The sequence below is a fragment of the Notothenia rossii genome, assembly GCF_949606895.1.
Source record: "Notothenia rossii genome assembly, chromosome: 2".
NCBI classification, from domain to species: domain Eukaryota; kingdom Metazoa; phylum Chordata; class Actinopteri; order Perciformes; family Nototheniidae; genus Notothenia; species Notothenia rossii.
Genome location: NC_136904.1, coordinates 16432506 through 16460406, shown reverse-complemented (window position 1 = coordinate 16460406; position 27901 = coordinate 16432506). Strand labels below are relative to the sequence as shown.

Below are 27901 nucleotides of genomic sequence, written 5' to 3'. Positions count from 1 at the left end.
GCCACAGTATGGAGCCCCCTTCTCCCACTAAAGACACCCTGTTTGTCTCCAGTGAACCTATACACTTTGCCTCACTGTGCTACAGATGCACTTCTGTGTGGTTTCTTTTTCAGACAGTTGTGTAACGCAGAGAAGTAGATGGCTCCTGCAGCACAGAGGTGTCACATTTCAGCACACTTCTCTAAATTGATTTTTTTCCAAAATATACACCTCCTCTCAAAGGGAAAATCATCACACGTACCTTAGCTGCTGGGTGAATGTGCATTTTTCTGTGTGTACTTGTTGTGCAAATTGAAACGTTGGAGTTATTCATGCACTGTAAGAACACAGTGGCTCTTTGAGCAGCCTGTCTTTGGCTTTCTGTCTGCTGAACAGCACTGCTCTATACTGAGAGAACTGAAGTGTTTTGCAAAAAACCACAGCCCACATATATCACTGCTATATATATATAAACCATTTTCTTAACATTTTAGGCTTTGGCAAATAAAGAACTTTTAAAATCTTATGTGAGGTTTTAATCATTTTATTATAGATGTGTAGAACCAGAATATAAATAGAATATGATCGTAAATACAATTACAAAATCTTCACACGTCATCAATACATATCCAGCATACTTAACATTAATTTCAACATAGCAGAACTTTCTTTGGCAAATATAGCACTTTCCTTCATGTTGGACTGAGTCTAATGATTTTTAACTGTTTGGTACAGTACATCATGTAATTAACCTTTTACAAATCATACTCTCATGTCTTTATTTGTGCAATAAATATGTTTCAGATCAGCAACAGCACACTAGATATTCACCATCCAATAAAGAGTCCTTGGCCCAATCCAAACAATGCTTTTGTTTGGCCTTTGTGCTCTTAGCGTGATTACAGGTTCTTCCCTATCTTTTTAAAACTCATACTGGGAAACAAACATTGTGACTTTGGTGATGTACCTCCCCAGCTGGACTCGTTTCTCCAGCTCGCTCATCTCAACGTCCGCCTCCAGCGTGGCAGGGCCCTGCACGGGGCTCACCAGCATCAGCTGACCCGTCAATCGGTCTGATCGCTGGACTGTAAAGTGCCGCCGGGTTAGCCTTCCCCCCAGCAGGGAGAAGCGAAGCGTGTCACCAATTGGACGTAATGCTGAGACCCTGAACATGACGCGAGGAGCCGACAGGTTGGACACAACAGCCAGGTAATGGTAGGAGAAGGAGTTTGGTGTCTGAGAACATGCCTTGTTGTCCAGAGCACATGGGTTACGTTCACAACGCCTGGAAAAAGAGTTTATGTTAAATGATCAACCAAAATAATAATCAACCAAGTTATACTGTCAATGTTTGAAAGGTCCCATATTGTAAATATTTATCTGTTTTTTCTTTGTATTTAAAAGCTGGTCATGGTGCTATAAAATACTGTGTAAGTATTGAATCGCTCAATCCAAATGCTCAGCAGCCAATATTCAGAAACTGTGGCTTTAAACAAAGACTTTGGTAAAAACACATCAATACTATATATATGGAGAAAATACCACTACAATGTTTTTAAGATCTTTTCCAGATTTCAATGACAGTGAATAAACAACAAGAGCGCAGATGCACTGACCAATCAGAGCAGAGTTAAATATATTTGTTTGATTATCAAGGTTATTAATTATTACTAAAACCTCCTAATAGATCTCAAATGAAAACTAAATTCTTACAATGCCAGTGAACTTAGATGTAAAAAATGGTTAGGTAAAATGCTCACATAGGGGACGTCTTGACATATGTTGCATGAGGGATTTTTGGGCAGTCCACACGGACACACTGGAAGCCACCATACGTGTTAATGCACATCTGATCCTTTGTGCAGTTGTTTTGTCTGGTGGCACACTCATCAATGTCTGTGAAGAAACATCAGCATAGTAACACAATAATTAAACAGAAAGTTGGTTGACATTTTATAATTTTTTGAAGTATCGTTTAAGTAAGTTTTGATGAGACTTTCTACATATTTTGAATAAAAGTAACCCAGAATATAGCAAGTATGATATATGTAAACACGGGACACTGGATAAGATGTCACAATATTTGTAATCTTAATATTTGTTAACAAATGTTTGTATTATATAACTGTTTTATGGATTATTTTATGTTGAGAGCAAATAAAAAAAGAAGAGAGAAATAAAAGAGAAACAGAACAGGAGAACACACCTTTACAGCTGCGTCCATCGCGGGTCCCATTGTATCCGACAGGGCAGGTACAGCGGTAGCCTCCAGCAGTGTTAACACAAGAGTGTAAACACAGTTTGCCAGCCTGACCATTATGGAACAGCTCACATTCATCTATATCTAAAAGCCAACAATGCAAACAGTTAACATCTCACAAGGAGACATACATGTATGGTTTAGTCACAGCTTGGGCAGGTGTTAGTCGTACCAGTGCAGGTGTTGCTGTCCCTGCCAGAGATGGTGTATCCTGCCTCACAGGTGCAGTGGGTGGTCCCCTGTATTATGCTGCAACGTGATGGACGAACAAAGGGCCCAGTGGTGGCAGCAGGCAGGGTAACAGCAGCAGCGGTGGATGGGGAGGTGGCGGCAGAGGTGTTTGTCATGGTGACAAAGACTGAATGAGGGGGACAGGAAAAAGGAAAGGTAAGCAGTTAAAGATTGGGTTTTCCTTCCCTGATTCCCCTCCAAACAAAATATGGAAATGATGGAACCTTTAATGAATTCACACATAGGTTGTCAATTTTTTTTTGAGCTGGGCTAATAGATAAGCTGCACTTATGAAGAGTGAACATTACATCGTTTGTCCACTAGAAAAGTTTAGTTTTCAACTCTCCCACTTTGCACTGTACATAATATTGTCAACATTATTCACAAAACTAAAGGAATCCTTTCAGCAAAATGTTTGGATGAACTTTGGTTTTATGTGATAGAATATCTTACTGTCAATATTGATATCAGCCTAAAAAATCCAGTACAAAAAGAATAAATAGAACCTCAGTGATCTAATGAGCAACATAGAATTCTGAACAGTAAATTAGCGCGGTGATATAACATGAATGGAGATGAACAAAGTCAAGTTCAGAGATTCACAGTCCCCCCACCCACACCAAGAAGCAGACCAGACTCTGAACCAGCATCGTCTTGGACTTCAGGATGTAATTCCTTAAAACACACTTGGTGGTATGTAGCAATGGCTTGTGTTGGCAAGCCAAACCCACAGACAATATAATCCCCTTTAGTAGACTAGGAGGATTTGAATCCTAGCATAAAAACATATGCTCTGCAGTAAAGTTTTGTCTTTAAAATGTAGTTTTTGTTACATATTTCATCCATTACTATGGTATGAACATATTTGAAGGAACCTAACCAAACTTCAGGTTTTAAGTGGAAGTTGGTGAAGCAAAAGTACACCACCAACATGTGAGTGTGGTCTGAGTATGAACTGTATTATACCCACATGTTGGCAGAGGGCTCTGACAGGTAGCTCCGGTCCAGCCTTTGGCACAGATACAAGAGAACTGGTTCACCTCATCCACACAAGTCCCAGCGTTCAGGCACGGAGACGACGCACACTCATTGATGTCTGGGGGTAAAGACATACAGGAGGGTTATACAAGGAGACTCCATTGCTACATTTAATATTTTTGGAGGCGATACAAGGACATCTGGAACTGAATATCTTTGATGCTGAAGAGTGGGTGACATCTTGCATGTTTAAAGAGTGAATACGGCTCAAATGGAGCAGATGAGTTAATGTTAGTGTAGGGTTATCCCTGCTCTTGATCAAACAGCCTTTGAGCTGTTATCTTAAAGTCAGCGAGCTGTCAGAGGACATAGAGGTTAGAATATCATATGTCAAGGCATTCAATGAGCTCTCTGGACAACAGCCAGAGTACATAAAGAGGAAATATGATCATGGGTCACATATGAAACGTATCTCTACATAGAAAAACGTTGGTGACATGCATGATGCACAAAAAGAGGAATGGCAAAAGAGAGCATGAGGGCAAGGTTACAAAAGGACGATGACAGGGTTGTTAAAGTGATCATAGGGTTAGATAACAGGATGAGTGATGGTCAGGGTGAAGAAGAGGAGAGACATGGTGGAAAGAGGATGAGGAGGAGGCAGTGAAGACCAGCCAGGGAGCAGAGGATCAGCGCTAGTCTCTCACCCCGGCAGGTAGCCTGGTGGCCGCTCCAGCTCAGGCTCTCCTGACAAAACCGGCTCTCAGATCCCACAAGTTCATAGCCAGGGTCACACAGAACGTGAACCTCATGACCTACGCTGTGGGACTTGCCAAGCTTCCTCCCATTGATTGGCATGTCAAGTTTGGGGCAGGTACCTGAGAGGAATACAAAAACAGAATGGCAGATATTTCAACAACTTCCATTTGAATGCATTCATGTTTCTGAGGGTTTTACTTACTGTTGGTGGCTCTTGTACTCTGCTTTCCAGCACTGCTCTGCAACAGGTTTATTTTCTTTTTCAGGTTGCGAAGGCTCTGCATGTATGTGGCTTCATGGGCTGAGAGAAGTTTCTGGACTTGCTTCAGAGAGCCATGTAATTCCTGTCTACCAGGGCAGTCCTTGAAAAAAACAGAGAGGATGACTAAAGTAATAAAGTGCTGATTATCTTTCACAACAACTTCTTCAAAGCTGAAAATTACCTCACAAGACCAATCGATGTTAGAGTATGAAATATAAAATGTAAAGTATTGACACATACTGTAATTCTATGCATCATTTCATTCAATGGGTTTTATCTGATACGATTTCGATTTTAGTTTTTAGGAGGTTATTGCCTACTGTTTTACTGAATTGATGAATACATAAGAGCTACTCCTCACGTTAGTTAAAAATACATCTTTCGACATAAAAGATTCGGGACTACGAGCCAGTGATTTAATTGATGTATGTTCTTCCAATTCAAGACTCAAAATTATGTAATAGATTTTAACAACAAAACTATCTTGATTTTTTTGATTGTTCAGACTTTCAAAAAGCTGTCACACAATCTGAATCACACTCAATTATGTGGCAATTTCTTTCTTTGCACTTTTATTTATGATTTAAATGATTCAGCAACATGGTCACATCACATAAATTACACTGCCTGGTTTTTTATCTCTGCATAGTGACAAATACTGAATGGGCATCACCTTCAACTCCTATGAATACCTGAGGTTAATTAAAAGTACTCCTTGAAAAAAAGGTTATGGTCCAAAATAAGCAGCTCCACACTGCATGTAAACAAATGAAATTCTGCTGAAGGAGTCCCTTGAAGGCCTGTGCAGAGGGCGACAGAGGCTGGGCTGTTATACGAGCGATTAAACGCTGCAGGATCAGAGCATGTTTGGCCACTGTAAGCATTTGCAAGCAGGAACCTCCTCCTCTCAAAGCTAGATACTGTAACTCAGTTATAAAAACAGAAACACTCTCTTAAAATTGTGATGTGGTTTTTAGGTGTGACCCCGCGTTGATGTTTAAAATGGTCATCAGATAAACCTATGTAACTTCCATATGTCATTTAGGTGGTTTCAGGGTTCGGGGGTCAGTCAGTCGGGTATAAACGCCCTCAGCATAAACATCACCTGTGTTACAACCTCTCTTTCTATTGGCTGCTGGGGCGAGGGAGTGGCACAGACTTGTTTGTCCTCTTCAACTGCATCATTCTACGCCCCCTGCCCTGCCCTCTTACGTATGTTTTCAGACAACCAATTAGTGTTTGCGTCCAGCCAGGGTTATGTAAGAAGGGTCAATATTTGTTGAAAACACCTTTCTGATTTCGACAGAACTGGGGTTTGGCGAGGCTTCAGTCAGCCGGGAGGGGAGGCTGGTGTTTATAGCGTAGTTGTCAAAGGCCTCTTTCTGCCTGTGCTCAGCGGCATTTCACATGGCTTCATGTTAACTTGGTAACAGTGTGTATGAGGCACTGGAGCGCAAGATGACAGTAGGACTATTAAATATAACCAAATGATCAACTTTAATGCTTTTGGTTCTGTTTGTTTGTCTGTGTATCAGCAGCATTACTGAAAGAAATACCGCCCAGATCTTCATGAAACTTAGTGCAAAGTTACATTCGGAGCGGATACTGCAGTCAGCATGTCGTTGTGTCCCTGGGCAAGACACTTCACCCCAAATTGCTCCTGCTTTGGATAAAAGCGTCTAACAAGTAACATGTAATGTAATGTAATATGAATCACATAGCAGATACATTTTTAAAACTTGAAATAACATTGAAAGATGCATTTGGAGGGGTTCTGCGCCCTTTCAGTTCAATGTGCAACAACTTTAGCTTACAAAGTCATACCTAACCATCCCATATTCTACAACATGCTGGCCATCTCTCAGTAACACACATGCACAGACACAGACCTGCATGAAACGACCTAAAAGCAGTCATTCACAAGCAGATCTTGCTTTATGGAAACATTTAACACAAACACTACATACAGTATATTTAGTATATTAATTAAATTGAGCCTCTGGGGGCTTGTTCCTGAGGCTTGCATACAATATGAAAGCGACTCAAGGTGTGATCTCTCAAAAAATGTATGAATGAAGCCAAGCAGTTACATTCACAGAAGGACTTGTTGTAAGGTTACTCATATCTGTCATTTTTGTCTTCTGTCAGCAATTGGTGAGGCTTTAAATGTATTTAACTGAAATAATATCCTTAGATATAGCTTCACTGCATTAGCCTGAGACATTGAATCACTCACCTGTCCAAAAGTAGGGTGTAGCGAGCAGAAACACAGCAAGGTGATGACAATCGGAGCAATCATGATTCCACTGATCCCAATCCAACTCACAGTCGACGATCAGTCCTCACATGTGGAAGAAGTCGCAGTGCTGTGAACTCTGAGTGCGTGCAGGGACTCCAGGTCAGAGAATGACCAGAGTGAGCAGTTGGAAAAGCTGCTCTCGAAAACCACTGAGGAATGTTGAGTTTACTCTTCAGGAGCCAATCAGGGAAAAGAGTGTTTAAGAAAAATGCGACCACATTTTATCCTTTTACTTAACTTGGTGCGCACTTCCTCTCCAGTCAGGGCAGCTTAGTTAATATCTTGTTTATAGAGAAGTGAGAAAACAGAGCTCAACAAACAAAGCTCTGGATCATGTGTGATTTGATCATTATGATTTTTTGATGTTTTGTGATGTTATTATTTGCCTGTTTACAGCAATAGTTTTTTTGTAAACATTAGATTAAATGTAGCAGTTAGACAAACAATACCAATATTGTAGAAACATTTTCTATCCAAATTCTATCTGTTTAAATACAATTTATCATCTAACTAATCTGAAAAGGATCTGTCAGTTCAATTTGAAATATGAATGCTGTTTTTGCGACCTTTAATCAACACTATGTTGGCATGTAGAGAAGCTAAGCTGTGCCCTCTACAGGAATATCTTAATGCATGCATCCCTATACTGTTTATGAGCTTGGCTGAACAAAATAAGACACATGCTTCTGAGGTTATAAATGTAAGGGTCCACATACCTGACATGTCCAAATGATTATGATCAGGGCAGATATTACTATAGGAGTCAGGGAATAAAAATGATATGTGAAGATGACAGGTACTAAATATTTATTTTCCATTTATATATTATTACTGGAGGGTGCTTACACTGGAGATATAAACCTGTAAAAATCAACATACCTTACTAAATCTACCATATTCCACCACTATATGAATAAAATAATACCCAGCTGCTTTTTGCTTGTTGCAACTCTTTTGTGCGCATATGTAATACAATTTTTACTTCTTTTTATAAAATACTGCAAAGTTGCAATTGAGAAATATTTATCAGGTAGTCAAGTCCCATCTGTTTGGACTCACAATACCACAAAGTAAATATTATATGGCTTCAAAATAACTTTTAAAGTTTCATTCTGCAAGATGTCTAAATCATCAGCATCTCAATTTCTACAGGGTACAAAGGAACTGCAATCGCATCGATTTTTAAACAGACAACACCGCCTTTTTGGAAAACCAGTTCATTTAAATTGAATGGTAAATATGAGAGTGAGTTTGAAACTGAAGTATTGCTGCTGTAGAGAAATAATTTAGTGTGTAGATGGACTTCTGTCCTGAGTGCATTCAGCAGACACTGCTGCAGTTCAGAGAGTAATGTGGAGACTCAGGCTGAAGCAGTGAGGAAGCTTACAGTGTTCACCTGAGAAATCATCTCAGTGGGTGGCCGAGTCAGACTGAGCCCAGAACAGTCTGTGTGCAAAGCTGTTGTTTGGCTCAGCAGGGTCGGACAGTACTTTACGGATGCAGCAAAATCAAGGAGATAAGACAAATCTGGTCAGCCAGGGGACTCAAATACATTGAACCCACAGGGGAGAGAGACGAGTGGGAGTCCATTGTGTTGCTCTGCAGTCATCTCCAGACTCTGAATCATCAGTGTGCAAAGCACGATTCATACTTTACACACTGGATGCATAAAAAAACATTGTCACCAGGTTTAAACAGATGGCCGGGAGCTCTATCCTGTACCTCTCACAACTATGTACAATTACATTTCTGCCATCATGCTCAATTCCCTCTTAAAATAAATATCACAGACTCTGCTTTGATTAAAAGAAGAAATCCTGCACCTCAGCCAGTACATATAGAAATAAAGTGTTGGAAGTGATTCATTGATGACGGACATTGGTCTCTCAAAACAAACCTCCCCTCTTTTAAAAATCATAAACACTATTGAACAAGAGTTAGGCTCGCTTTTGTTATTTAGTTTAGGAAATGATGACAGAGATGATTAAGCAATACATTTTGTCATCAATGACTGACAGGCACTTTTTACACATGATTTTTGTGGTGGATAGTATTTACTTTTCAATGTAGAAATACACTATTAGCATCTCAAAAACATACTATTATAGTGGTTTTGAGTAATTTATTTTGCATATTGTCCTACTTTATAAAACTCTAGATACAAAGTTGCTTAAATGAATCAGTGATAATAATTTTACAAAATCATATGATGTCTTAAATGTAACTCTTTAATAGCTATTCAACATTTTAAATGAAAGACAAACTTAAGGTGTATGCCATGACCGTATTCTGTGATGTAAGCGATATTACATCGTAATTAAAGAGATTACGAAATTAGCTCTCTTAACAAACGTCTAAATGTGTTGTGAAAAGCATAATAAATACATCTTGGTATAATATGTTGTGGTTTTGTCAGGAAATAGCCTAGCCTCCATTATAATGTTTATGATTCATTGTTCCTCCTCGTGCATCATGTTTGCACACATGCACTGCAACACGTGCAGCGATAATTTGCGTTAATGTTCCATTGTTAAAGGCAATTAAGTATGGATTTGTTTTCCCAAAAAGAGGGATAATGATTTAATGAAACGTTAAAAGGTTAATTACGCTGTACCGTGAGTCTGCTTCAAGGATGATGCATGTGCTCACCACTGCAGCCCGGGGTGATGAGGTGAAAAGAGGGAGGAGGAGCGGAGGGAGGATAAAGCCGAGGGCCGAGGGGTCACTGTAGTCGGAGATACTTCAGGATGTTCACAATGCGGTCTGGAACCGCGTCCCGGGGTTTGGATCTGTTGGTCGCGTTGTCTCTCCTGCCACAGGTTATCTTCGCGAACCGGATTATCACAGACACACCGGAGCCCCTGAAGCCCACCATCACCGGTAAACACACTTTAGCTGTGCGTGAGGCAGGTGGCCACGAGGGACCGTAGCCTACTGTAGACAGTAGACCTCGTAGTGCAGGATGAGCTAGCACGTAACATGTTGACTTAAATGCAAACGTGGAAAAAGTACTCAGATCTTGTATTTAAGTAAAAGTTGAAGTACCAGAGAGTAGGAATAGCTATCTTACAAGTAAAAGTCCAACAATCAAAATGTGACTCAAATAAAAGTAGGCCTATTGGCATCAAAATATACTTAAAGTAGGCTACCAAAAGTAAAAGTACTCATTATGCAGATTGGCCTATTTCTAAATAATATATGTTTTGATCATAATTATTGATGCATTGCATTAAAGTGTTATCAAAGCTGGTAAAGGTGCAGCTATAGTTTAATAACTTTGTATACTGCAGGGTAGCTTGGGAATTTTAATCCAGAACTAAAGTCTTATTTAAGTGTTGTTTATATTTTACATTATTAATCCAAATCTGCAAAGTAACTAAACATAGTCAATAATTGTAGTGGAGTAAAAGTAAACAATGTACTTCTGAATTGTAGTGTGACGTACAAAGTAGCAAACAAATTGGTATACTCAAGTAAAGTACAAGTATCTCATAATTGTACTTTAGTACAGTATTGAGTACATCTACTTATTTACTTAAAGTTTACACCATGCCTAAATAGTTTTCCCTTGATGTAAGTCTATTTTAACTGATAGCAAAGCATGTTTTAAGTGTTTGTTTAATGTTTGCCATCAGGTTGCAATCCTTTAAGCTGTAGACTCCAGTGGGTTTTCTAAGCTGTCTCAATCCATCTGGCAAAGCACCAGCAGCCCCACTTTTCTGTCACTGCCTGCTGTGCTACAGGAGTTTGGCATCAGTTGAACAAATTACCATTTTGAAGGCATTTTGCCAAACCCAAGGCAAAATGATTAACCTATCACTGGGGAGCCAAATCTCTACTCTTTAACTTTTGGAAGAAGTGCTAAGGGGTAATAAGTAATATAAGTAACCTTTAACAGTAAGTTTGATCAAAGAAGATCACTGCCTATTCCTAAATGTTATTATTCCATAATCTGCCTCTACATGAATGATTTAAGAATGTTGGGCTCAATTAAATAGTATAGGCTTTATTGTGCATGGTCCCCAAGATCTCAAGGTTTGAATAACACTTCAACTGATTTATGCGAAGTATGAAACTCATTTATTGAAGAAATGTTAAGTCATAAGTAATGTAAAGTAGAAATGAAAAAGAGTTTTGATTCAAAGTTTTCTCTTAACCCAACTGACCCTTAAGTTAAATTGTGACTGAAGCTGTGACAAATTGTATTAACCCATGCTCATGCTCTCTCACACACACACACACACACACACACACACACACACACACACACACACACACACACACACACACACACACACACACACACACACACACACACACACACACACACACACACACACACACACACACACACACACACACACACACACACACACACACACACACACACACACATTTGCATTCCGTTGCTATGGCGACATCAGTAAAGGCATCGTTGCTAAATGAGCGTTTGTGCTTCCTTGCAGGGCTCGGGGTGAAGGAACACTCAAAGATTGTTGCCCAACACAATAGACTGCGCAGCCGGGTCAACCCCATGGCAGCTAACATGCAAAAAATGGTTTGTGGCATCCATTGTCTGTCTCTTCTGTGTGAGTTTGAATGGCAAGAATGCTGTCACATACATTTGAGTTGAGTTATTATGTCCATTGTGCTGTTTCTCAAACCAAAGTTTAATCTTCCTCTGCAACACAACACATTAGAATTAGAATTCTCTCTCTCTCTCCCTCTCCCTCTCACACGGTACTAGTGGAAGGTATCTAGCCATGTGTAGCAGACTTAACCAATATTTGACATACATTATTTAGCAGATACAATGCAAAACTTAGAGAAAAACAGTTATGATGATGATGATGATGATGATGATGATGATGATGATGATGATGATGATGATGATGATGATGGTGAGGATGATGGTGGGAGTAATTATCAGACATATGTTTTGTAAGGATGTGAAACCCTGCTGAAGATCTGACTTGCAGCACCAAAAAAACATGTTTGTAAATGTTTTAAATGTAACTACACCAGGTACACTAGCATCATAGTCACAGGCTAAGCACAATGGTCACAATGGTCTTCCTGTGTGGTGCCGATAGTCCCAACAGAGTAAAACATTAATGAAGTATCATTTTAAATCCGCTCAGCTGCAGGTGGAGTGATGGTGTGGAGAGTCAGAACTGGGTCAAAATCTATTAGCAGTGGGTAGTGTTGTTAGTGTTGCAAAGCAGAATTATACCAATTCATGTTTAAACACACAATAGGAATAAATTAAGCAACACCTTCAATTTGTTAGCTTCAGATTATCAACAGCTACAGTTCTGAATACAAATTGGCTTTCATGAAGTTGAGAGTGATAAAAACTGTGTGTTGCTGAGTGTGCAGCATAAATATTAATCTTTCACTCAGGTTTTTCTAATCCCACTCTCTGCAAAACACAGCAGCTGCAGTAAATCCTCTCCCTATCTTTCCCATCTTGCTTCGCCATACGGTACTTAACTGCTCAACTGACTTGGTTGCATGTGATTATGATGAAGAGGTAATGATGGATTACTAATGTCACAATGCTCTAGATATCCTTAGGGTCTAACATGAGTTTTGTAACAGGGCAAACTGTCACTTTGTCATAGATTACATCCTCAAAGCCACCCATACAGACCGAGCTCTCTTTCTACGACTGCTCTTCAGCCTCAGAGAACTATTCCCACCTGATAAGGAAGTAATGAGAAAAAGAGGATGTGGATAATCATTCTGCATTCACAACTCTGGTATTACCGGTAATTTCCCTCAGAGGAAGGTTCGTCGAGCTGAAGAGGCATATTAAAGAGCTTTACTGATAAACGTTAAAAGGCTCAAGGCTTCGGCTGTGTTTTTGAATGTTGGGATTAGGGCTTTTTTTCACTCAGGAACGAGCCAGTTAGCATTGTGGTGAGATTGTGCTGAAGTGATTATAATATAGACCTTTAGGCTTTTCTTTCAGGGGAAGATAAAATACCAATATTTAAGGAATGAAGGACGCCTCTTCCTTTCTTACCCGATGCTCTGTCTGCAGCTTTTCTTTGAGCTCTTGAGGAAGTATTATGAGGTCATACAATCACTTTAATACATACAAGTTCAGTATTTACTTTTGATATGCAAGACTTGACCTTTGTTTGTTAGATTAGTATTTTATTAATCTCTTTTATTCCGATAAAGCTCCAACGATTTATTTAAATAATAAAGAAAAACACATAATTATGGAGCTGTATTGATTTAGCTATTTTGGTAATCAACAATAAAGCAATTGTCTATGGTTCCACAAAAAAAGCGCATGAGGGTATAAACTATCATTTTCTTAGTGATACATTCAAATTCCATAGCTGATAAAACTTGACATGCCTTGAAATAAAATGTCTGAAATTAAGTATTGCCCGGTGACCTCTGCTGACATCAAATTATGGGTCTGTCACTTAGGCTGGCTGACATCAGAGAGCAGAGTGAACAATCAACTTAACAGGCTCATCGTGTCTAAGACATACGTTTGTCTCTGACCTCTGATTTGTATCCTCCAACCAAAAATAATTGTTTGATTAGATGATTTCCTTCTAAAACAGAGCCTCATTTATCAAGAGAGCGTAACGGCCCGTCCACACACAGGCATGAAAAAAATATTTCAAAGCTTCGCCCATTCACTTGAATGGGGTGACGTAGAATATTTGTAATCTTCGCCGAACTGCATTGTGGGGAGCGGAGCATGGCTTTGCAAGCATCGTGAGCATCAAAAGTTGAGCAATGTTCAACTTTGATGCTCCCGATGCTTTCGAAGCTGGCATCAGCCAATCAAATCCCGTTTATGCAAATCCCGCCAGTACAAGCGCTAGCCAATCAAACCGCGTGTATGCAGATACTGCAGGTCTTTTCCATATGTCATAAAATGGAGGATAAATGAATCATCGCTGTAGGAAATGTCCCGGTCCTTTACGACTGCTCTCTGTTCACCTACCGGGACCTAAACCGGAGGAACCAGGCATGGAGGGAGGTGGCAGAGACAGTTGGTGAAACTGGTAGGTTTTCACCTGTTTGGGGAGTTTATATCCAGTTTACTTTTTTTTAACATTGAATGGACGGCTTTGTATGAAGGGGGCGGGCGGGAGATTCCTGGGAGATTCCTGATTGGTTGTTGGTCGCCTTGGGCGCGTGAAATCGTCAAGCTTCAGACACGCCCAGCATCAAGATTTCTTTCATGCCTGTGTGTGGACGGGCCGTAACACTTTCTAATAAGGCATCATTTATAAAGGGTTAACAAGAGGTAACACATGTTTCGCTACACTCATGGTACATGCTGATCATCAACAGGTAAACATTTTTCCCAGACTGTGGAATTGCAATGAGGGAATTAAACATTGTATTATTTAATAACACTAATATTTCCTATAAAAGTAATTTCTTTACTTTGACAGTTTACTAAGTAATGCCCAAAAGCATGAATACAAAACCACACAGTCATAGTACAATTATATTCACCCATTCATTTAAAGGTCACCTATCATGCAAAATCCACTTTTTCCTGTCTTTTATACATGAACATGTGCGTCCTCTGTGTAAAGAGATTCTGAACGTTTCAGGAAAAAAGTTTCACTCACTTTTTGTCCTGACCCATTTATATAAAAACCTGTCTGAAAATGAGTTGATCAGATTTTGGCCACTTTATGATGTCATAATTTTTTTTGGGCTTGTGTAACCATAAGCCAATCACCAACCAAGGTAACCCCCCCACCACATTATCACCTGAATCTCCTCGTAGAGCACCATTGTGTTCTTTTTAACCAGATATCTCTCAGAGGGGCGTGGGGAGTGGCTCCTTATTTTCATCTAAAGTAACAGACAGAGAATCAGCACATTTGAAATAGGGATGAAACAGAGGGGATTAAGGGAAGCTGCAATGATCTGTTTGGTATTTCGAGCAAAACACTTCAGAGACATGTTTGTATATATCTGAGACCTATAATATATTGATGAAAGACTGTATAATAGGGGACCTTTAATACATCATATTTTCTAAAGGGTTAATAAGCAGTAACAAACTTTTCTTATGCTACATCCATGGTACATACTGACCATCAACAGGTACACATTCTTCCCAGACTGTGGAGCTGCTGGGTTCAACAATTCAACTGATTCCTGAATGAACTCTGAGTACACGTATAGCAACAAAAAACACCATTTATCACGCTCTGCAGTGAAGAGACCATAGGGATATCAACCCTCCATCAAACTCCCATAAAGACAAGTTGACCCCGTCATTTTAAAGTAATAGAGCATTACTGGGAACTGCATTGAGGGAATAAACAGTTTAATCTATGTAATTACACTAATATTTACTATGAAAGTAATTTCCTGACTTTGACAGTTTACTCAGTAATGCTACTGCCCAACTTCATTAATACAAAACCACACATTCTTAGTAATATTGTATTCACCCATTCATTTAAAAATATGTCTTGATGAAAGTGGTACCCAAGAGAGTTTCAAAAATAAAAACATGTTATTACAAAAAATGAAACTTTTTAACTTGAATCTTTGACTTTCCACCTGTGGTTGCCTTTCCTAGTAGTGAGAGCTTACCTCAATGTGATGTTTGTACTACAGCAAATATGGCAGAGTGATTGATTGTGGAAAGTTTGTGTGTTGTTTATTTGAATTAGCCACTGCAAATCTTGGAAAATGTGCCCCATAGTGAGGTGTTTTTACCAGTGTAGCACGCAATGGGCGTCAGTCAGTGTTTGTTGGTCCTGCACTGGCAGTTCGCCCAAGGTGTCTCCCTGTCTGTTGTCTGCTGGACTCGAAGTCTGGCTCCGACCCCTAAAAAGGATTAAGCGGGTAAAGAAAATCACTCATGCACTATTAGGAATGACCTTCATGCCAAAGAGTTTTTCCTTTCATCCAGATTTAATCATATTTGAAGTACAAAATGAACTTCATTTCGGTTTTAAGATGCAGCTCCGAGTCGAACCGACCTCAATAACATATTTTAATACTGGATAAGGTGATGGAAATATCCTATTAGAATAGAATAGAATTGGAGGGATGAAACCCCTCTTTAATGGTCACACATGCGGAGCACACAGCACACGCAGTGACATGAGGCCTCTGTATTTAACCCATCCTAGTACCAGAAGCAGTGGGCAGCTATTGTACAGCGCCCGGGGAGCAATGGGAGTGGGGGGGGGGGGGGGGGGGGGAAGGGGATGTAAGGTGCCTTGCTCAAGGGCACCACGGCAGGGCCCAGGAGGTGAACTGGGACCTGTCCAAACAGCAGTCCACACTCCATATTTAGGTCTGTTCGGGGACTTGAACCGGCGACCCTATTTCTGATTGTTGATGTTATTGATTATGAATCATTCACTAACATACGTATTACATGTTTCATTATATATGTGGGGTTAAACTAAATCAGAATTTCTTTTTTAAACTGTAAAAACTAATGTCAGACCATTTTGTTGTACCCCGATTATGAAAATGATAGAGCAAGATTTAAAACGTTTAAATCAAAAACATGGTAAGCTTCTGAAACACACAGATACTTTTTTTTAACATTTACTTTTTTTTTTAAAACTACAATCAGTGTCCGTCTGATTTGATCTTCCCTGTGTGCATGTACAGTAGGATACTGCAAGAGAAGACATTAGTACAACGTATTGCTTTGAAGGTTTTTACAGTAATTGTTGGGAATCAAAGATGTTTTTATGATATTAAATATTATTTTTGTCTTTATAGGAATGGAGTGATAAGTTGGCCTTACTTGCAAAGGACAGGGCGGCATCATGTCACACAGATCCTCCTGATCAACAATCCTCGCCTCTCAGTCACATCGGCTGGAACACACACCTCTCTGCCCACCGTGGTCTCACTTTGGTTTCTGATGCCATACACTCCTGGTTTGAAGAGTGGAACGATTTTCTTTACCTGAGTGGGCAATGTAGGGAGAACGCCACATGTCAGCACTATACACAGGTATTAACAATAAGATACAAGCTGTACACATGTTTGTCAGAGATTCTCATAATTGTGTTTTTTCTTCAATAGTGCTAATGTTGTGACTGTGTGTCCCTTTGTTGTTGTGTAGTTGGTGTGGGCCACATCGAGTCATGTGGGCTGTGCCAGCCAGCTTTGTCTGAGGGAAGGAGACCTCTGGGAGATGTTTGTCTGCGCATATTACCCTGGGTAACAATGACACACTTTATCAACCTAAGATGAGATTGTTAAATTCATTTGAGAATTGCGTGTTAAAAAAATAAAGCCAATACTAAGGGTTTTATCTGCCATCCAGCTCAAAACCATTACGCTCTTGAAAACGGCAATAATTATATCAAAGGCTACTACTTTTCAGGGTATTTTCTTGGCACATACAGTTAAAATGAACTATTATGTAACACTACCTATGTGAAGGCCTCAAAAATGTGATTATATATATAATAATAATGGGTTTCATTTATAAAGCACTTCATATTTGACTTCAAATCCCAAAGTGCTACAAGCAATGAGCATGAACAGTATAACAAAAATTAATTGAAAATGTAATATATATTACATAATTTTTAAACATTTCTTTGACTTTGCCCCATTGCAGAGGCTCTAGATTGTGTGTGATTGTGTCCATATGTTGCAGTGTTGTGTATATCTGTGTTGCTGCAGGGGGAACTGGGAGGTGAACGGTCGGCTGGTGACTCCCTATAAGACGGGGCTGTACTGCTCTCTCTGCACCTCTTCAATGTCTGGCTGCTTCAGACTGTGGGACCATGTAGGTGGATTATGTGGTAAGACAATATATAAACATTAAGGTGGCTACAGAGGCACATTTTGCTGTTACATAGTGAGTTCTCTGCTAAGAAATGTAATAGGCAAGGACATTCCACATTGATTAAATGCAAGCCCTTGAAACAGACATGCATATATAGTATTATAATGTAAGGTGTTTTAAAAAAAAACGTTTATGAATAATACTATTATTTATTACTGTAGTTATGTCCATTATGCTGCTGATATACATTTCTGCACATTAACAAACAATGTGTTTTAGCAATTGTTAGAAGTGCAAATTGAGTCCAATTCAACAAAGATGACAGGTGTGCCCATGTAATATTTCTGCTTATGAAATCTTTTGTTCAATGTTTGTGCCAGATACGCAGTTTTGCCATTTATAAAGTATTTTGTGATTTCCATGGTATCTGGCCTTTATAATAGAACAATAATCACAATACTGCGGCAATGATGTTAACCAATTTGATCTAATGTAACACTTCCATATGTTTATTTTGTAACGTGCATACTTGTGTTTAATGCATATTTTTTGTCAGAGATTCCAAAGAATCCGTGTCGAATGAGCTGCGGTCAGCACGGCCATCTTAACATCTCTTCCTGCAAGTGTACGTGTGACCGGGGCTTCACCGGACGCCTCTGCCAGGGTACCACTCATCAAGATCAAACATAGTAGTATCGAGATAATACCCTTATTAGTACCAGGTCTCATTAAATATGTATGTTTTCCTGTCTGTTCAAAGTAGAGTGGCCGATTTCACTGAACTAAGGCTCTGTCTTTCAGTGCGCTGCAGTGTGCAGTGTGTGCACGGTCGTTTCAAAGAAGAAGAATGCTCTTGCTTGTGTGATGTTGGCTATGGTGGTGCTGAGTGTGCAGGTGAGTGCAGTGTGCCTCTTTGTGTTTTCATATACCTCAGCAGTGTGTACGCTGAGACGCAGGTTTCAATTCACAAGCTCAAACAGGCAGAACAGTGCTGAGTAAAATCCATCTGCTTGCTGCTACATTCTGTATATATCTTAAAGGGGACCTATCATGCAAAATGCACTTTTGTACGTCTTTTATACATGCATATGTGTCCCCGGTGTTCCAGGGAACCCACCAAGTGTCAAAAAATACAACCCTCTCTATTTTCCTCCGTACCCAAATCTTTTAAAAACGGGGCTACAACGAGAGGATACAGATTCCATCCGAGCTGACGTCAGCCCGGAATAGTGTTGTTCACACGAGACGTGTCTGTTCAAACGAGACCGCTCGAAAGAGCTGGAGACGCTGTAGTACATATGCCAGGCCTGTAAGTGGCGCTGTAGTCTGCCACAAAAGCAGCGAAGAAGACTTCCCGCGCATGGTTGCCATGGTTGCCCTTCGGTTTATTCTCTGCTGTGGACGCTCTGGCTCTTTTTCTCCCTCCCCGAGGCAAGCGTTTGCTCCTGCTGTATATCTCTCCGGTAGTCCACCAGCAGATGACAAACACCCACCTCTCCGCCTCTTCCAAGGGACGAGGGGACCGTGCGGCAGAGTTTCAGTTAGATTTTTTTTCGCCGGTCAACATGTCCGTTAAAATTGAAATCTTCCGGACAAAATTAGAAAAGTGCCGGTCAAAGGTCTTCTTTGTTATTTATTGAGCTTTAAAACAAATGAATAACGACTCTATATAATCATATAAGAATAAAACACGGAGGACGGAGCCTCTCCTTTCCTCCCCCTCTTCTGAGAGCCCAGCAGCTGATCTCCCTCTCCTGCAGGGGGGCGTGGTCAGCAGCAGCTCATTTGCATTAAAGCTATGTCACAGAATCAGCCCTTGCAAAAACAGGGCTGGAATAGAGCAAATAGAGCGAAATGAGGCATGGCTAAAATGCATGATCTGTTTGGTATTTTGAAAAAAAAAAATCACAGACATGTTTTATATAGGTATGGCCCTACAATATATTATTCAAATATAGCATGATAGGTCCACTTTAAGGGATGCCAACGTTTGTGACATTTTGAAAATGTGATGAAAACATGAGCATATTAACTTGTCAAAGGGGGCAAAAATAATAATTTAGATTTAAAGTAATAATAATAATAATAATAATAATAATAATAGATTTAATTTGTTAGCGCTTTTACAGGTGCTCAAAGACGCTTTACAGATATAGTGAAGAGAAAATAAAAGAAAGGAACAACAAATAAATATATAGTTAAAGTTAAAGTCAAATAATACAAAAACAATCACACATTAAAAGCCAGATTGAAGAGGTGAGTTTTTGTGAGTTTTTTGAAGGTGGTGAGGTCAGTGCAGTCTCTGATGGGTTGTGGGAGTGAGTTCCAGAGGGAGGGGGCAGCGACGGAGAAGGCTCTGTCAGGTATGCTATATCAGGTAGGTAGCAACTTTGCAAATGTGTTACAAAGCATTTTTGAGCATTCATATATTTTAGCTAAAGGCAACAAAACTATTTATTTGTTTGTTTATTAATCTCTCTGAACATATTCTGAAACTGTTATTATTTAACAATTCATCCAGATAAACAACTGTAATTGCTTACAGGAGACTACAAGTTCCTTTTTGTTGATGGTATGCATCATTAGTGTTCATTCACCATATTTTGTTGGCTTGTGTCCCTACAGAGAAAGTGCAGTTTCCCTTCCACAGCTGTGACGCGATGATAGATGGTGATTGCTTCGTGGTGTCTTCAGAAGCTGACACCTACTATGGAGCCAAGAGTCACTGTCAGGTGAGAGACAGGTGTGTGTTGAGACAAGCTCTACCGCCATAATACATCATCAAAAACTAGATACGAGGGCTTTTAATTCTGCTTTCACTGTGGCCTTTTCTCTTGTTTACACCACAAGGGACGAGGGGGGATTCTTGCTCAGATCCACAATCAGAAGGTTCAGGACATCCTGGCATTTTATATTAGTCAGCTGGAGACGAGCAACGAGGTCACCAACACGGACTTTGAGACACGAAACTTCTGGATTGGTACAGTATTCCCTCATCCATTCATGTTAAAATGTCATACTATTTTCTCACACCTGGCAGCAACACCAGATTAGCAGACTCAGCTGTGGTTTAGACCAGATGTACTACCAGGTGGAGGTTGTGTGGAAATGATGCACGGAAAAAAACCCAATGTTTTTACTCCCCAGGTTTGACATATAAGCCTCTGAAAGACTCATTTCGCTGGGACACAGGCGAGATCCCCAGATTCAGCAGCTTCGCCTTTGGGCAACCGGACAACCAAGGGTAAGAGACACATTTACTAACAGTCGCTACTGCAAAGTATAGGTGCAATGGAACTCAACAAACAAACAAACAAATCATCTTAAAAGGTAGAACATTACTTTTTTGACCGGATCTTCAGCCTTTTTTTTAATCTACAGATGAGTATGCCTTTGGTTCTACATTATGTATTACCTAAATATTACTGCGAGAGATACGTACTGTATTTTTGTCTCTAATGTGTTGTGTTTTCACATTCAAATTACATTATCTACTGAGATTTTCTCAAATAATTACTTTTTTATTTATGGACTGATGAGGAAAAAACAGATGTTGGCTGACTGACAACCTTCACTCTGACCACTAGATGTCTCTCTCTTTCTGCCTCCCTTTCTCCGTTTTATTTATCTCTCTATCTATCTCTCTATAAGTAATTCTTAGTGTTTATAATTAACTACAAAACGTGTCATGTTTATATTACAATATTAAAGTGTGATTTATATATCTTAGACGGAACCTGTTTGTTGGTTTTGTGAGTAACTGTAGTAATAAAATACAACTTATTGTGGTGGTTCCTCTGCTTCATCAGAGATTCAATCAGACAAAAGTGATCTGGAAAGATCCCCCCTCAACTTTACAATAACATTTTAGTATTCAGTAGTTTAGAAAAGCCAGAAAAAAACCTCAGAACATAGTCACTCAATATTTGTCTTTCTCTGTCCAGCTTTGGAAACTGTGTAGAGCTGCAGGCGTCAAGTGCCTTTAACTGGAACGACCAGCGATGTAAAACACAGAACCGATACATCTGCCTGCACGGTAAGAGTCCTTCTGAAGATACAAAATGTTGAGTATGTAAAGTTCAAGTTATTTTTTCTACAAATGACCACACAAAGTTATGTTGACCTTTTTTGACATTCGTTGGGCACAAAACCAAATTACGGAGCTTTAAAGAGCAACTTCCAGGTTAAAGACACCAGTGAATAAATGTGTAGGAAAATGATGAATACACTAGATTTTCAAAAAAATATACAGAAATATACACTACAGTGACATCTGGCGTCGTTTTTGTAAGAAATGTTCACTTCCGCATAAAAAAGCCTCGGCACGTGACCTCCCGCGTGTGACGTAACACGGGGGAAACAAGGGGGAGAGCGGCCGGTGTAACGTATTAATAAACATGGATCCCAATGCTAGTTTCGACACAGAAGAAGTTGAACATGAATATTTGAATGCATATGACGGACCACAACCTTATAATTATGAGCCTGCTAGGAGTCCAAGAGACCAGGAGCAGCCAAGGATTAGAAGAAATAACGGCCATCGGAGAGAAATTGAGCTGTGGTGTGAGGAGAACCAGTGGAGAACTGGGCAGCTATCTTGGTGAGTGACCGGCGTTAGCTACAGAATGTTAGCTAACGTCACATCACAACATTGTGAAGTTCGCTATCATATATCAGGCTATAACTAAAGTAGCATTGATAATATAGTAACGTTACTGGCAGGACTGTTGATACTGATCCATAACAGAAACTAATGCGCAAGTATCAGCCGTATCTCGCGTTACCTAATGCAACTCCACACTACGGTGCTGTGTACCGGAGGAGAGACGCGAGATACGGTTGATACTTGACGATCTGGCGGAGAAAGGTTGTGGAGCCTCCGTTGATATGCCGTTGTAAATGGCTTGATGGGAAGCAGGTGTGTAGTCTGGGAGGGTGCACAGCTGATTGCAGCAGGTGAGTGGAGGTTGAGCCGGGAGCCAGGAGTGACAGCCACCACGCACACACAAACAACACAGACAGGGGGAAACAAACAAACACAAAGGAGACGACTGGAGTAGTACAGCCACCACAGCGTTAACTAATGCAACTCCACACTACGTCTTACGGTGCCGTGTACCGGAGGGGAGAGAGAGAGAGAGAGCAGCGAAGGCGGGGAGGAGAGAGAAGTAATACGGTTTCCTGATAAAGCTGTGGAGAGTATGTGCTGCAGGGAGGTGGATGCACAACGCACCCAGGAACGAACGCTAGCTCCGGTCCTTTTTACTGTGGACTCGATGTCCTGACAGGCTGGTATTTCTGCAACCTGCACAAACACAATACTGCACCATGGTTACAAATGGTGAAATACAATGTAAAACTACCGAAAAATACCAGCTCACTAAAACACAACCGCTCAACTCAACGCAACTATTAACTATACCCGCGGTCAGAGAGCGGAGATGTGTCCCCTGTGTGATGTAATATGACGCGTTTGACGTATGACCTTAAAAAAAAGCCGTTTTTAAGAGCAGAGCTCAAAATTGCTCCTTTCCCTCTGAATTCCTGCCCTTATGTCTCGTAAAACATATCAAATCCTACATTCACTTTTTTAATTGTAATTTTCAAGCAAGTTTAAGCATAAATGTAGAAAAAATAAAAACCTGCAAGATGCTCTTTAATAGCAATGCTCCTGACTGTACAAATTGAATGCATGGTTGGGTGAATTTGTCCCACTGCAGCAGCATGTGCTCAGTTAACTTGGGGGAAGATGGGCTTCACGTCTCATATTTCCTCCTAAACTTAGCATGCTACTGCCTGTAAAGCTCCAACTGATGTGCAGAACCACCAGGCTCTGGCCTTCATAGTGGAACAGATGCCTCTCCAAAACTGGAGTGCTGGTCCAATCAGAACAGGATTCAATGGGGGTGATATTTTTGCCCAGACCGTTATGTTGTTCACCTGAATGATTGGTAGTGATGGTGGTGAGCGGCCACTCTGGGAAAGGGTTCCTAATGTCTGGTCATTTTTACCACCAGAAAAACAGCCGTTATATACTTTACATTTTCTCGAGGGATCAAACCTTGTTTCTATACCAACATGACGATACAACTGAGGAATTTAAGTTCAATAGGAATAACCGTATATCAGGCTGATACTGAGTCAAACAAATGTATCAGGTTTGATGAAAATGGGACCTATTTTTCAATGTTTATATACTTTATATATGATATACTGGAATTTTATTTCAGGTTTTGACAAATTTGTTGCTGCATTAAATCACGTAACACTTCAATTGTATTTTGGAAGATTTTCAACCAAGTTGCTTGTGTAACATTTATTAATTCTGATAATAAAAGTGTATGTTTTAATTTTTTAGATTGTGTTTAATAAATGTAGGAAAGCAATGTTTAAAGTGGACCTATCATGCTATTATTAGGCAATAGCATAGGTCTCAGATATATAAATTTTTAAAAATATATAAAAAACACGTCTATGAAGTGTTTTGCAGCATAGGTCTCAGATCACCCATTCTAGCCATGCCTCATATCCCTCTATTTCACTTCCTGTTTCAAAAGTGCTGATTTTGGGTATAAAGCTTTAAAAAATTGATAAAAAAGAGGGGCTGAGCTTATGCCTGCTCATGCAGGAGATTCTACCGGCAGATACTACGGTGATGAAACGCCATATCATGGATTATCAAGGATTATTTCTGAAACAGTATGGAGCTCAAAGGCTTTCTCTCTTGCCGGTTATACCACAAGGTGAGTTCCTTTGTATTTCCTGCTTCTTCACACACATGCTCTTCAGTACAGGTTAGCTCTGAGTGTTAGCGATGTAAACATTAGGGGTTTAACGGTTCACAAACATTTCGGTTCGGTACGTACCTCGGTTTTTAGGTCACGGTTCGGTTCGGTACGTTTTCGGTACAGCAGAAAATATTATCAAAAAACATAAAACATTTTTGGGGTTTTTTAAATTATTATTAAACTGTGAATAATGTATTCACTCAAATAAATACAAAATATAATAAAATAAGGTGCAGCATTTCGATGAACTGAAATAATCTGTATTTGAACTTTACTGTACTAGTACTCACAAAGCATAAACTATTAGTTTTAGGTTTTTAATTATTATTAAACTGTGAATATTCACTCAAATAAATACAAAATATAATAAAATAAACATTAAGGTGCAGCATTTCGATGAACTGAAATAATCTTTATTTGAGCTTTACTGTACTAGTTACTAGTACTCACAAAACATAAACTATTAGTTTTGGGTTTTTAATTATTATTAAATTGTGAATATTCACTCAAATAAATACAAAATATAATAAAATAAACATTAAGGTGCAGCATTTCGATGAACTGAAATAATCTGTATTTGAACTGTACTGTACTAGTACCTAAGCAGCCAGTTTGACATTATGACTTGCTTGCTTGTCATTGTATTTTCATGTTTTTTTAAAGAAAAATGTACTTGTCCACATTGCTTGCCGAAAGGGCAGATCTGCTGGCACTAACAATGTCTCCTGCTGTGGAGAACACCCTCTCGCTAGGGACAGAGGTAGCAGATACAGCCAGGTAGCGTTTTGCTAACATGGCAACATGAGGATATTTGGCGTTTGTAATAGCTTTGGCTCGGTCTGAACTTTTTGCGAGTGGTGGAGGTTTAAATGCTAGTGGGAGTTGGGTTTGCACTTCAGTCTTTTTTCTTTTGGTACCGATGATATTCACGTTCGGGTGATGCCTTTTCAAATGAGTGTGCAAGTTTGATGTATTGCCAGCCGCGTAACCAATTTTAGTTGAACAATGCCAACAAACGGCTTTGGTTCGGTCCACCTGTCTTTGTCCGTCATCCTTGTACGTAACTGCAAAATCAAAATGTTCCCAAACCGGAGACTTCAATGATGCTGGAGGATTTTCGAGCTCAACTTTATCTGCGTTCGCCATTTCGACAGTTCCTCAAATTACTGACTACATTTGAACGCATCCCTGTGACCAGCTCTCATAGTATGCCTCTCGTCCAATGAAATTACTTGCTCGCTCTATGACACGTTGAACCCAATGTGAGCAAATTACTCTGAATGCTGCGACGCAGCACCGGAGATTACTTCCAAAGAGTTGTTGACGTTCTCAATTTTTTACATTTAACGTTATATTCGTTCACCCCTAGTAAACATGCACCGACCATATTACGTCCAAAACAGTCGGGCATTGTTTCTGATAGCAACGTTTCTGATCAGGCTGTGGGTGTAAAGCCAGCCTACATTTACGATATTACGTCATATCAGACGCAAATCTGGATCAGCTCCGTTGTTCCCCGTTTTTAGAGATTTGGGTACGGAGGAAAAAAGAGAGGGTTTTATTTTTCTGACGCTGCGTGAGTTCCCCGACACACCGGGGACAGATCTTTATGTATAAAAGACACCCAAAAGTGCATTTTGCATGATAGGTCCCCTTTAAGTCTAGGCTAATTCAGATGGGTTCTCATTTCAATTCTACAAGCAAGTCTTTCACATAGAGCATTTATTTAAAAAAGCTTTTAATGGAAACAGTATAACTTGGAGCTGTACAGCAATTTGTATTTGTTTGGATGGTAGCACCTTCTGTGCTTTACTGTGCCCATAAAAACAATCTGTCACTGATAATCACAGCCGAGTGACGTCTAACATGTTAATCCAGTGTGTCCATTAATGACATAAATACGACATGGAAGATGTGTGTGATCCTGTCTACACATTTAAACATGGCACTCAGTCCAAATCAATGGCACTCAGTGCTCACCATCCAGAGCCTTTGAGCGATCAATATGTGTCAACTCAACAAAGGCCTGCAGTGTTTAGCCACACACATAGCACTTACATTGATCCTAAGGAATGAGACGGTGGCAGATGTTTAGTTTTGTCCACTTGAGTTGTCTTGCAAGTGGTCGGTGTGTAATCTTGTATTGATCCCTCACAGCTGAATGAGGGATCAGCTCTGAATGCGGTCAACATTGCCAAGATGGCATGCTAGAACAACTTTTAGTAGTTTGTTTCAGTTTACAACAGGACTAGCATATCATATTCAGTTTTAGTTTATATATATGATGACTGTACATTTTGTATGGACCCAGGAGAAGTATAGGTAAAATGCTGTCACTATTGGTGATTATTTGTGATATAGGTGGCCAGGCATTACACATTGCATCTTCAAACTGCAGCTAAACATGTGAATATGTTTTGTCATGAGTAAAAAAAATAACATTTCACTGAAGCAGCAAAAAGTTAGATACATAAATTCAGCTGATTATAAGCACACAGAGCCCTCCACCCCCTCGGACTCATTTCCAGCCTTCATTGCTGTGTTCTGCTAATTGGTGATAAAATGATAAGTGGATATCACACAGCCTGAGGCAAACACTAAGCTATGTTTCTCTAGAGCACCGTCTGTGCATGTGTGTGGGTGGGAGTGTGTGTTTCCATATCCATTTGAAAGGAGTAGTCTTTTATATCATGTTTCCTCACAGCCATGTAGCATTGAAGGATTTATGGGACAAACTGAACTCCACTTTTTCTTTCGTGCTGTGCATTTTGTACAATTCTGTCAAAATGTTCTTTGTTGGTGTGCATTTCACAGCTGCAGAGCACATTGGCCGCTGGGAGGATGGCAGGTGACCCGGATTTCTTGAGGACGTGAAACTAGGTGTTGGTTGGGACCAAGGCCACTAATGTTTTTTCAATGTAGTTTAGATGTGCTGTATATACTCTACATGTAATACAATATGTCTTATTATTAAATGGTTGTATCATGTGTCTAAAATTCCTTGTTTTATTCTTTTTATATAAAAGCCTGCTGTATCTTCCTCATCTTCCGGCCCTATGTGCCCCCAAAATCGATTTGGTTCGGCATTTTGAAAGAAAGTAGCAGGTCTCTTAATGTTGCTTGCAGGAATGAGGAGAAATAAAAGATCAGACTTCTAACAGTTGTGATGTCGAGCCACGTTGAAACCACATCGTTTGTCAAACTGTAGCAAAAGGCAAATAACAGCAGCAATAAAAAAACACTAAAGCAATGAAGTCGATTATTAAAACACTAGAACCGCCAGGGGTCGCTGTATACCTAAAACCGCCAACTGGTCAAATGTACCGGCTATTAGAATGCATTGATTTTCAAGGTACAATTTTCTTTTATTTATCATACTAGAACACAGGGTTAACAGTGAGTTTTGATCGCACAGTGATGAAAGTTATACCAATACAATATGTGGACTCTCAGATATCTAGTGTGCAGATAGCATGAAGTATAAAATATCGCTAAAAGTGTCTCTCTATCTATCGATCTAACTATAAATCTATCTCTCTGTCTCTATCTATAAGGAACTGCAGTAAACAAC

At 39.8% G+C, this 27901-nt stretch overlaps 2 protein-coding genes across 4 annotated transcripts; one reads left to right on the top strand and one right to left on the bottom strand.

The window, feature by feature from the left end:
• Positions 1-517: 517 nt before the first annotated feature.
• Positions 518-9540, bottom strand: LOC307029515 (fibulin-7). 2 transcript variants are annotated; one of them, XM_079665603.1, is made up of 10 exons: positions 9383-9427; positions 7485-7522; positions 6706-6938; positions 4410-4569; positions 4156-4326; positions 3441-3566; positions 2412-2597; positions 2186-2323; positions 1740-1875; positions 518-1264 (listed from the first exon to the last, which is right to left on the bottom strand). In XM_079665603.1, the coding sequence occupies exons 3-10, from the start codon at positions 6766-6768 to the stop codon at positions 901-903; spliced, it is 1344 nt and encodes a 447-aa protein (XP_079521729.1). In that variant the 5' UTR covers positions 6769-6938; positions 7485-7522; positions 9383-9427; the 3' UTR covers positions 518-900. The 2 variants fall into 2 exon arrangements, with proteins under 2 accessions (XP_079521729.1, XP_079521730.1); XM_079665604.1 differs by lacking the exon at positions 7485-7522 and having other exon boundaries at positions 9418-9540.
• LOC307029514 (C-type lectin domain family 18 member A-like) lies at positions 9516-27307 on the top strand (the record flags this gene model as incomplete). Of its 2 annotated transcripts, XM_079665602.1 has the most annotated exons (12): positions 9516-9648; positions 11235-11326; positions 16519-16755; positions 16868-16965; positions 17437-17558; positions 18099-18206; positions 18344-18436; positions 20168-20274; positions 20393-20522; positions 20690-20786; positions 21487-21578; positions 27145-27307. In XM_079665602.1, the coding sequence occupies 12 exons, from the start codon at positions 9516-9518 to the stop codon at positions 27180-27182; spliced, it is 1347 nt and encodes a 448-aa protein (XP_079521728.1). In that variant the 3' UTR covers positions 27183-27307. The 2 variants fall into 2 exon arrangements, 1 of the variants encoding a protein (XP_079521728.1); XR_013805365.1 differs by lacking the exon at positions 27145-27307 and having other exon boundaries at positions 20168-20285; positions 21487-21528.
• Positions 27308-27901: the final 594 nt, after the last annotated feature.

Excerpts from the sequence above, each read along its gene's own strand:
- LOC307029515 (XM_079665604.1), bottom strand. The coding sequence starts at position 6,768 with ATGATTGCTCCGATTGTCATCACCTTGCTGTGTTTCTGCTCGCTACAC. Across the intron at positions 2,598-3,440 it reads TCAGAGCCCTCTGCCAACAT|TCTTTGTCACCATGACAAAC; the intron begins GTGGGTATAATA and ends CCCCTCATTCAG. Across the intron at positions 1,265-1,739 it reads TATGTCAAGACGTCCCCTAT|GCGTTGTGAACGTAACCCAT; the intron begins GTGAGCATTTTA and ends CTCTTTTTCCAG.